Here is a 12,209-nt window from a genome sequence, read left to right on the forward strand (position 1 = left end):
AGCATGATTGTGAAGAGGGGTTCCACAGCCACGTTCACAGCAGCATCAATCACAGCAGCCAGGAGGTAGAAGCAACCCACGTGTTCACAGATGGATGAGTGGGTAAAGAAAAGATGGTATGTACACACAATGGGATATCATTAAGCCTAAAAAATAAGGAAATCTAGTCAGGTATTACAACATGAATGAAACTTGAAGGCACTAAGTGAAATAAGCCGGTCACAAAAAGACAGATAATGTATCATTCTACTCATATGAAGTCTCTAAAGCAGGCAACTCAAAGAAACAGAAAGTAGAATTGTGGTTGCCAGAGGCTGAGGGAAGGAAGAAATTCAGAGTTGATTAATGGGTATAGAGTTTCAGTTTTGTAAGGTGAAAAAGTTCTAGAGATCTGTTGCACAATGTAAGTATACTTAACACTATTGAAATGTACACATAAAAATGGTTAAGATGGTAAATTTTATGATGTGTGTTTTACCACAATTTTTAAAAAAGTTCTATGTATATCTGTCTTTGACATTACAATACCACATCGAGAAATGTAATATAAAAATAACTATAAATGGGTGAAGGTGGTCAAAAAATGAAAGAAAGAACTATCAAATATACACAAAAGCATGGCTAAAAAAAATAAGAGTTTAAAACAACGAAAAATCCATAATATGTTAACACCATCATTGGGTGTTGTACAATCTCATTATCTAGACTATTTTTGTGTTTTTTTTGTTTGTTTTTTTTTCTTTTTAAATTTATTTATTAGTTTCAGGTGTACAAGACAAGGTAATACTTAGACGTTCATCATTTATTAGACTATTTTTGGAGAACAGGTTAAGTCAGAACTCAGCATTTTCACTATTCCTGAAGGCCAACTTTAAGGAGCAATGAGTACCTATGAAGGCCATAAGTTGATATGTGACATTCATGGAAGGAAATGAAAGGAGAAAAGACCAGAAGAAACAGTGATCACTGGAAGAAAGGGTGGGGGGGAAGAAAAGTTGAAATTACAAATAGAGATGAGACCTCCACAGCTGCATAATTTAACCTTTTCTTTAATGATGTAGGGACCAGAATATGAGGATAATTGGTCAATTGCCATTTCAATACAATCATTTTCCAATCTCCTTCCTTTCTGTTACTCCCTTTGACTGTCATTGGAGTTGCCCTCTGCAACCTTCTCTTTATAAAACGTTGCTTAAAAATATGCTGGAATCTGAGAAATCAAAAATCACATGTACAAGAGTTATGTGTAATACAAGCCTGATTAAATTCTAATCCAATGCTAAAAGGTCTCTCCTACAGAGTAAAGTAAATGAGCTTTAGTGCATGGACTTTGTGACAGATTTTTCAGTGGCTTTTCACTTACTTACAATTTCTCCTCCGTGTTGCAAATAGTAGGGCTGGCCAGCAACTTGATCCAAATATACGGGAGTTCTACCACATGTAAACATAGTGTGTAGCCTTGTGACAGAATATCTATCCTGCACATTTGAATGTGAAATTCAAATTCTCCTCATGTATTTTAACACAGTGTCTTAAAATAGTTTCTAGTTTTTTAGCTTTTAGACATAAAAGACATAATGTGTTTTCTTGAAAATACTTTTCACTTATTTCAAGAACAATTACCTCATGTTTCTTCTACAAATATTCAACGAAAAACATTCTCAATGAATGAACAAAATCTATTCTGGTTGTATTTGTTTAGCAGGAAAATGAGAACTATCCTAAGGTCATGCTAGAGACATGGTAGGCAAGAACTGATATGATTAAAAAATAATATAGAATTTGATACCAGTGATTTATGTTTGTATCGATGAAGTTATCTGCCACATGGTATTTAAAAACCAACCAACAATATTTACTTTAAACTTTAAAAGATGTAAAATATTTTTTCCTATATGACTGTGTTGTTATTTTCCAATAACAACGTGTGTTGTTATTTTCCAATAAATTATGTCATTCTGAGCCCTGGAATAGAAGGCCAGAGACTTTCTGGTCTTCTGATTTCTAATTCTGAATTTGATTTGGATATTACTGAAGCATCATTTCTAATTGATATTAGTTCTTTAAATATCTGAGGGAAATTCCAAAGAAGCAATTTGTGCTTAAGTAATTTAAAAGTTCTTTGATATTCTTTGGAAAGTATGGCTCTGTGATATGGAAGAATTGTCTTTTTTGTTTGATCCCTGCCCATGGTGTGGAAACTTGCACATGGTAAATTCTCAATTGAACTGTTGAAATAAATATAACAGGTAGGTCTGATAGAGGGTAAAGCAATGATCAAATGTAAATCTCCCATTATAGTTTAAAAGTTGTTTTTATCTACATGATTTCAGAGAAGCAGTTAGGTGCATCTTTGTCTTATCCCACCTGCCTTCCCAAATAAATTTTCAAATTTTGACTGGTTTTGCAGGCAGCGAAGACACAACTTAAATAAGTAAAATATATTGTTAGTAACATGATAGGAAACACAATTACCTCAAAGAACTTTTCTACATTAAGTTATTTGGACTTCACTTAAAGTATTGCAAGAATAAACTTACCTAGTTTTACCTCAGCATTATGAGTCAATAGCACATTCTGACCTTTGATATCCCGGTGAATTACGCGGTGTGCATGAAGATGAGCTAAGCCCTGCATAAAAGATATTTGTATTTTTTTTAAACAAAGCCACAACAGTATATATATTTTTCTCTTTTTCTCATCCTGTTCTTAGGATTTTTTGAAAAACTTTTGGTAATAAAAATGGCTCAGATTTGCATTTTTCAGACAAAATTCTTTTTTTAGGCTGGAATTACTAAAACCAGTTCCCAGAAACACTACTTTTGGCTATAAGGAAAGGAAAATATATCAGGAACCCATGAAAGAAAAAGAACACCAAAAAGCAGTATTTGTGTATACCTTGGGCCATTTACCGTTCTTTCTAGTCTCCATAATTCCAACTAACCCTAAGAGTAAAAATATGGACATCTTAAATATCATAGCTCAGCCATTGTTTTGCTCTATTCCTCACCCAACCATTTATTTAGTCCAAAATATTTTCTGGTCAACCTTGTAGGCTGAGAATGTGGGGAAATTTGGAAATTCATTTTAAAGCATTTACAGTTTGTATTGGCCTATCACACTGGCTTCACTAAAACTAACCCGTGACCTGGCTTCAGTGAGATCACTCCAGATACTAACTGGGAATTAATAATAGCAGTAACTGTAAAAACAGCTAATATTTACTGAGTTCTTATTCTTTGCCAAGCACTATGTTGAGTGCTCTACATGGAAGAGATTATTAAATCCTCAGAGCAACCACTTGAGGAAGGTGCTAAATCATTCCATATTCCAGATGAGAAAGGTAGGATTTGAAGAAATTAAGTAACTGACTCAAGGACACACATCTGATATATGTTGAATCTGAATATAAACTCGGTCCAGAGTTTCTACTCTTACCACAAGGAAATCCAATTAAGATGGGAGGAAGGACATTTTAACTTTGTATCAGTAGTGCTGTTTAGTTCTGCTCATATCCTTCCTGGGTGACCCTAAGCACTTAAGTCACAGGAAAAATTTGAGTTTGGTAGATCAAGAAGATTGTCACTCTCATACAATTTGGTTTTCAAAATAAAGAAAGTTTTAAAAGTAGGTAATTTTTCTAAGAGGATATCTGTCTGCAAAATGATTTCAGATGGTTTGGGGCCATTCTATAAAACATTGCCTTTCTGCCTCACCTTCATCTTAGTCTCTAATAACAGTGCTATGCTTAAAAAAAAAAGAGCTCTAACAAGCATAATAACATAATAAACACTCCCAGTGGTTTTGTCCATGGCCTTCTGAATACAATAATCTGAATTTGACGGAGATAATAAAGACCACAATCTGGAAGAATCTGGTTACAGATCCATGGTCCATCTTAAAGGACATCACCTGAAAATCTGCTTGGTCTTTTTTGGTATCCTGATTCAGAGGTTATGTTTAGAATTATTCCACCATCCTACATGAACAGTCGTAAGGTACATTGTATATATTGCTCCCAAGTTTTTTCAAGGCCAGAAGAGACTGTATGAAGACTTACCTGAAGGATTTCTCGGCAGATATAAGCAATCCAATCTTCTTTCAAACTCTGATTTCTGGTCATTCTCACTACATCGGTGACTGAGCCTGCTGCACATAACTCCATGACCATCTGCAGGGAAGCCAGAAAAGTATCAAGAATTAAAAAGTAATTCTCTGAAAACAGCTGGAGAGTTTTAGTCCATATGGCTTGTATTTATACACTATGTTTAGAGATTAAGACACTGCAAAGACTAGCTCAATTTTCTGGTGGAAGACTCCAAAGGCTAGTGGAATTAGAAAGAGTTGGGAAAAATCCAAATATCTGTGGAGGGAGGGAAGGCAGAAACTACACCAGGGATACTTAAAGAGGAGGTGGGGTTTGATCCAAGACTTAAAGGATACATAGTTTTGGATATGCTGAGAAGGAAGAATATTCAGTTTATTGAAAATAGAATGAGTACATGCCTTTAGAAAGAAGCTCGTGCAGGGGAGAAGCCTGAGTGATGGTTGTTGTGGAACAGAAACTGTTTTGGTTGTGTTAGGCTGTTTCTTCTTTTCTATTTAGATTGTTTGCACTTAGGTGTAAGACAAGCAATAATATCAGTTGTCAACATATATAAATTAAGGGGGTAATTTTATGAAAAGAAAATCTTAGTATTCCAAAAGGAAATAAGGTAGATTTTTCGAATATTCATAATTTGGGGTTATCCTTTTGCTTCCCTTCATCTATGGAAGTAATTAACTTGCCTATAGTTTAAAAAATACATCTTTTGTTCTATTGATAAAGCAGTTTTGACATGGGCACTAATGCATGAACCCATACTTAAAGTTTGCTTATTTAATTATAATAATAGATTATTCTCCTTCATGTCAGTCAGTCCTCTACTTAGTAAATGTATGGAAGCAAATTTACTAGTTGGGCACTTGATTCACTGTTGGCAGAAATAAATTTTCTGAGAAACTGAGTTATAAAGCAAAATCTGAATGAGACACTGTCAAAAATGTTAGCCTTAAACATTTCTTACAAATAAATAATTTGGGAAAAATAAATGGCCCATAAGAATGCAATTGATAGTTTTTCCTTTTGAGTTGTAGTTTGGAGAAAAATAATCTAGAATTCGAAAATAAAAACAAAACAATTATAAAAAATAAATAAACAATAAGAATAATAAATCTAGTCTTAATGTTGAAATGTAAATTCTTTTGAGATCTTCCCTACCCTGCTTCTCCACCTGCAATCAAATTGACTCAGTTCAAGGAAAAGTTTCCCAAGAAAGAGTTTCTCATTCCCCAACTTAATTTAGATTTATTTGTTATTTGCCTACATAGAATAGAGCATTTAGTTAACTGGACATTTGGGAGAAAATAGGGTTAAATTAAAGACCTCTAAATTTGCTGGTTATCAAAGTGTAGTACCCAGACCAGCAGCATCAACATCAACTGTGAACTTGTTAAAAAGTACAATTTTGCGGACCCACAGCCCAGAACAACTGAATCAGTAACTCTGTGTGTGGCTCAGCAACTTACTTTATCAGGATCTCCAGGAGATTCTGATGCATGATAAAGTTTGAGAACCACTGTTTCAAATTTAGTCTCTTGTTGAAGATCTTTCTATAATGTCCACTTTCCTACTTCCTAAAGCCCATTATATAAAATGTAACAGAATCTTTCCTTGACATTTGAAGATCCTGAAAAGTCTCAGTCATTATTTTAGAAAAAAATACTATTTCTTGACTTGAACTGCAAAAGGAAATGTAGCAAGTGTACACTAGGCCCTGCTTATGTTTTAAATGTTCTTTTTCAAATAAAGGTATCCTTGACCAAAGCTCATTTTCTTTTGATTTGACTTTTTATTGTATAGTGGAAGGCAGAAACAATTCTGGTAACTGTAGTGTGGGTTTCAGTTAGCTTTTAAAATACCTCATTGATCCATAATTTGTGATACTGTAGGCATGATGACTAAGAAAAGGGTAAGTCAACTAAAAATTTAGAAAAGAATTTCTAGGAGTCATATTTAAACATAAGTGCATATACTTAGCAAACACTTAAAATGCACCCATATGCTCATATCAAATGCTAATTAGAATTGATACTTATCAAGTCATTATTTCCATCAGGCAGTCTCCTTAGTCATATCTCTAATTTACCAGCAAATTAATAATTACATAAAATTAAAAGCAGCAAAACTATATTTGAAAAGAAATATGTTAGACACTTCCAGTGTTCATTTGATTTCCCCCCCACCACCCTGACCATCCTACTGCCAAGCCCCTTGCCAGGTACTTAAGTTATTTTTTTTTCATATTTTATCCCTCCCATCTCCAGGAATTACAGAACATTTTGTCATACTATTTTGAGAAGTTGAATGCTTAACTTTCCCTGTAAGTGCACAAAAGGGGCATCTCAGTTTATGAAAGTATATGTCCTCAAGCGACAGCTAGTCTTATGGAATAACATCAAAGTAATTAAATACATACCCAAAGTTGGTGCCTCTGGCCAGGGGGACTTAGCTTGAAAAATGCACCATAGAAAGACACAATGTTTTTGTGAAAAGAGTACTTCTTCAAAAGGTTGAGTTCAGTCCTGAGATCTTCTTCCTCATCCTGCAGAGTAAGAAGAAAGCTCCTAAACTGCCATTCAATGACAGGGGGAGTCTAAATTATAAAGGGGGAATCCTATGGCAACCTATTATGTCCCACAGCTATTTATAATAAAATCTCAACTAGAATTGTCAGAGAATGGAGATCTCCAGTTCTGGGAATTTGGAGAAAATAAAGGTTAATTTGAAGTCTTTTAATTCAGCGGTTCTCAAAATGTGATCCCTGGACCAGCAGCAATGATCATTGTATGAAGTTTTCACTGAATGGCATCATTACAATTTTGTTTGTGTGTTTTGTAACAGTTTTATTGAGATATAATTTATATACCATAGAATTCACCCATTTAAAGTATAGAATTCACTGCTTTTTAGTATACTTACAGATTTATGCAACCATCATCACAATCAATTTTAGAACATTTTATCACCCCCAAAAGAAACCCATACCTTTTAGGTATCACCCTTAAATTCTGCCACACACATCTGAGCTTTAAGTAACCATTAATATTCTTTATATCTACAGATTTATCTATTCTGGACATTTTATATAAATGATAATCACATAATACATGGACTTTTGTGACTAGGTTTTTTGCCAAGATTCATCAGTGTTATCGCACATAACAGTAGCTCATTCTTTATCATTTATCATTCATTAAATGATGGAAATTTAGGTTATTCCGACCCTTTGGCTATTATAAATAATGCTATTATGAGCATTTATATAAAGTTTTTGTGTGGTTCTGTTTTCATTACTCTTTAGTATATGCCCAGGAGTGAAAACGTTAGGTCAAATTCTAACATTTTGGTAAAATGCCAAACTGTTTTCTACCGTGGCTGTATCATTTTACATTTCCAAAAGCAATGATAATTCCAACTCCTCCATATCCTCACAAACATTTATTATTTTATGTTTTATTAATATGACCATCCTAGTGGGTGGAAAGTCATACCTCATTGTGGTTTTGATTTGCAAATCTCTGATAACTAATGATGCCAAGGATCTTTTCACATGTTTCTTGTCCATGTGTATATGATATTCAGAGGAATGTCTAATCTAAACTCTTTCCCCCTGTTTCTTAATCAGGTTATTTGTATTTTCATTACCGAAACGTAAGTTTTACTTATATGTTCTAGATACAAATACTTTATGTGGAATATGATTTGGAAATATTTTCTCCCATTCTGTGGGTTTTCTTTTCACTTTTTTGATAGTGCCCTTTGAGGTACAGTTAAAAAAATTAATGAAGTCCAATTTATCGATTTCATGTTTTGTTGTTTGTATTTTTGCTGTATTGTCAAATATAAGATCATGAAGATTTACCCCAACATTTTCTTGTAAGAACTTTATAGTTTGGGCTCTTACATTTAGGTCTTTGTTCCAAATTTAGCTAATTTTTGTATTAAATAAGTGTCCAACTTCATTCTTTTACATGTGGATATCCAGTTTTCTTAGTAATCTTTGTTGAAATGACTATTCTATACCCATGAATTATCTGTGCACCCTTTTCAAAAATCAGTTTACAGTACATATACATATATATATATATATATATATATATATATATATATATATATATAAAGAGTTCTATTCGATTTATCTATATATCTATATCTATATCTATATCTATATCTATATCTATATCTATCTATATATATGCCTGTCTTTATAGCTGTACCACATAACCTTGATTAGTTTGTGATTCAGTGTATTTTAATCATGGCACTGGTTTGATATGTGCTGATCTGTTTTAAAATATATGCTTCAATTCTGGTCAAGGTGATGGAGTAGGTAAATACTGTTCTTGCATCCTTTCACAACTACATGAAAATTACAACTAAACTATAGAACAGCCATCATTGAGAATCACCTGAAGTCTATCTGAAAAGAAGTTGCATAACTAAGGATATACAGAAGAAACCATTTGAAACTGGTAGGAGGGGTGGACACACAGAACTGGCTGATCCCCATACCCACATGTGGAGATTAAAAATCAGAAGGGATATCTTGGCTTCAGAGGTCCACCTGAAGAGCAAGGGGTCCCAGCCCCTCAACAAGCTCCTCAGCCCAGGTTTCATTGCTGAAAAGAGAAGTCCCACAACTTCTGGCTGTGAAAACCAGCAAAGACTGTGGATAAGTGAGACAAAGTGCTGCTGGAGTCTCTGGCATTCCTCTTAAGGGGCCAACACAAGGACTTACTTGCTGACGGATTCAGCTCTCAGCTCCATCACTGGGGAAACCACTCAAAACGCACCAGGGACATACAGGGAGGAACTGAATTGTCTGGATTCAAGGCAAGGGCTGGAGGAGCAGCTTTCTCCCAGATAGAAGTCTTCACGGAAGCCATTATTTCTTTGTTGAGCCTTAACTTCTCCCAGTGTGCAGACACAGGTAGCCACCATATCTAAGTCTCCATCAACCTAGCTAATACTGTTCACCCCATACTGGTTCCCTGAGACCCTGCCCCAAGATGCTTCCAGTGACTTTTCCATACAAAAGGCTTATATTGACTCATTTGAGGACTTTCCTAAAATTTCTCAAAGGTTCACAAACCCTAAACAATCAGGATCTGACCTCAGCATGCCCCTACCTCTAGCTAAGCAGCCCCAAGCTGGCAGCCAGACTCTGTTCGCTACTTAGCCTCTCACAAGCACCTCCACATCCACGACAAGTGGAAGACATTTGTGGATTGTTCTGTAGCTCATACAAAGGGGCCACACCATAGCACCATCAGGCAACCTCCACAGACAACACACTCAAAGGGCAGAAAGGGCAGGCACACTGCTAGAGTGAATCCTGCTCTGTAGGGTCAACCCTTGCATGATAGCTCTTCCACTATATTCATAGCCAGTCCTCACAACCAATCAGCCTGGGGAAAAAACCCGCCCACTGATATGCAAACAACAACCAAACCTCAACTACAGCAGGTGGGCACACACAACCCACACGAAGGACACACATGGAGTAATGGGCTCAGGTGACAAGGAAGACTGCTACATACGGCCACTTACTACATAAGGCCACTCTATAAGAATGAGAGCCATTGGAGCTCTACCTAATACATAGAGAAAAAAAGGCAAGTAGCCAAAATAGGGAGAAAAGGGGACATGTTCCAGGTGAAAGAACAGAACAAAGTTCCAGAAAAAGAACAAAATGAAACAGAGACAAGCAATCCACCAGATGCAGAGTTCAGAACACTGGTTATAAGAATGCTCCATGATCTCAATGAGAATTTCAAGAAAAAAATAGAAAACACAAAAATGCAGATAGAAAACAAAAAAGAACCAGTCGAAATGAAGTACACAATAACTAAAATAAAGACCACATTAGAGGGAATCAACACTTTGAAACAGCAATTTAGAAGATAAAAAAGCAGAAAACACCCAATCAGAACAACAAACAAAAAAGAATCCAGAAAAAGTGAGAATAGTTTAAGGGGCCTCTAGGAAAACAGCCAGCATACCAACATTCGCATCATAGGGGTACCAGAAGGAGAAGAGATGGAGCAAAGAATTGCAAGCCTTTTTGAAAAAAATAGTAATAATAATGACAAAAAAGTTTCCAAACCTGGAGAAGGAAATGTATATACATGTCCATGAAGTACAGAGTCCCAAAAGAGATGAACCCAAGGAGGCCAATACCAAAACACATCATAATTGAAATCCAAAGCCTAAAGGGAGAGACAGTCTTAAAAACAATGAGAAAGGCATTTCGTTACCTACAACAGAGCTCCCGTGAAACTATCAGCTGATTTATCACCAAAACTTTCAGGACAGAAGTGATTGGCGTGAAATTCCAAAGTGATGAAAGCAAGGAACGACAGCTAAGATTACTCTACCCAGCAAAGTTATCATCTAAAATTGAAGGAGAGATAGTTTTCCAGACAAGGAAAAGCTATAGGAGTTCATAAACACCAAACCAATATTACAAGAAATGCTAAGGGGAATTCTTTAAGAAGAAGGCGGAGGAGGAGGAGGAGAAAGATAAAAATTATGAATAATAAAATAGCAATAATTACATTATCTATGAACAATTACTTTAAATGTAAATGGACTAAATGCTCCAAACAAAACACATAGGTTGGCTGAATGGTTAAGAACACAAGATCCTTACATATGCTGCCTACAAGAGACTCACTTCAGATTGAAAGACACACACAGACTGAAAGTAGAGGATGGAAAAAGATATTTCATAAAAATGGAAACAAAAAAATCTGGAGTAGCAATACTTATATCAGACAATACAGACTTTAAAACAAAGGGCATAGGATTTTCTGGTCAAGGTGACCGTGTAGGTAAACACTGCACTTGCCTCCCCTCACAATCACATCAAAATTAGAAAAACTACAAAACAATCATCATTGAGAATTGTCTGAAGTCTAGCTGAAAAGAAGCCCTACAACTAAGGACATACAGAAGAAGCAAACTCAAGACAGGTAAGAGGGGCAGAGATGCAGAACAGGCTGGTCCCATACCCGCATGTGACCATTAAAAATTGGGAGGGATATCTCGGCTGCAGAATTCCCTCTCCCCCCAGAGGAGCAAGAGTTCCCAGCCTTACATCAGGCTCCACAACCCAGGGTTCCAGAGCTGGGGAGATACGTTCCCACAACTTCTGGCTGTGAAAACCAGCAGAGATTGTGGCTGAGTGAGACAAGTGCAACTGGAGTAACAGACAACTCCTTAATGGACCTGTGCATGGACTTACTTGCTAACGGACTCACTTGCACTGAGCTCCAGTGTTGAGGTAGCAGATCGAAAGTTGACAGGGACATACGAGAAGGAACTGAGATTTCTGGCTACAGGGTGAGCACTGAAGGGGCAGCTTTCTCCCTGATGAGGGAACTGGTGGAAGCCACTGTTTCTTTGTTGAGCCCTCCCCTTTTCCTGGTGCAGAAGAAGGTGGCCTCCATATTTGAGTCTCCACCAAACTGGCTATTACCGTTCTTTTACCCTGCCCTGGTGATTCCCTGAGACTCCACCCTACTCAAATTTTGGGCACACCCAAGCCACTTCTTGTAACTTTTCCATACAAACGGCCTGTCTGGGCTCATGCTACAGACCTTCCTAAAAATCTCTCAGTGTTTCACAAAACCCAGACAAGCAGCATCTAGCCTTGACCTGTCCTATAAGTTTGATAGAAAAGCTTGAAGCCCAGTGCTAGCTATAGCTGGCCTGGCCTCGATTCACAGCTTGGCCTCTTGAGCCACCGTCAAGCCCAGCACAGGTGGCGGCAATCTGTGGATTGTTTTGTTGCTCATGCCAGGTGGCCCTGGTCTGGGAATAGTCTGTGGCTGAAGTTGTCTTACATTGGAGACCCTCCCTGGAGGCCCTGGGGCTGGGACACCTAGTGACCAGATTCAGACAAACCCGGAACATAACATGGCCACCTCCACAGATGATATACCCAAAGGGAAGACTGGGCAGGCACCAGAGCTCTGCTAAACAAATCCTGTTCTGTACGGTCAGAACCTTCACAACAACTCCTCCACTGTAGTCATGGCCAGTCTTCCCAACCAATAAGCCCAAGGACAATCCCTTCCACTGATGTACAAACAGCAACCAAACC

The 12,209-nt window shown here is 36.8% G+C and overlaps 1 protein-coding gene across 2 annotated transcripts in view; it reads right to left on the reverse strand.

The window, feature by feature from the left end:
• NRK (Nik related kinase) overlaps positions 1-12,209 on the reverse strand; it is a 184,789-nt gene that overhangs the window by 73,089 nt on the left and 99,491 nt on the right. For both annotated transcript variants that reach the window (XM_081043133.1, XM_081043132.1), the window contains exons 5-7: positions 6,519-6,644; positions 4,061-4,171; positions 2,541-2,631 (exon numbers count right to left, since the gene is read on the reverse strand). In XM_081043133.1, coding sequence (XP_080899259.1) covers positions 2,541-2,631; positions 4,061-4,171; positions 6,519-6,644 — 328 coding nt within the window. The remainder of the gene's footprint in view (positions 1-2,540; positions 2,632-4,060; positions 4,172-6,518; positions 6,645-12,209) is intronic.

The sequence above is a fragment of the Rhinolophus hipposideros genome (genome assembly GCF_964194185.1).
Source record: "Rhinolophus hipposideros genome assembly, chromosome: X".
Taxonomy (NCBI): Eukaryota; Metazoa; Chordata; class Mammalia; order Chiroptera; family Rhinolophidae; genus Rhinolophus; species Rhinolophus hipposideros.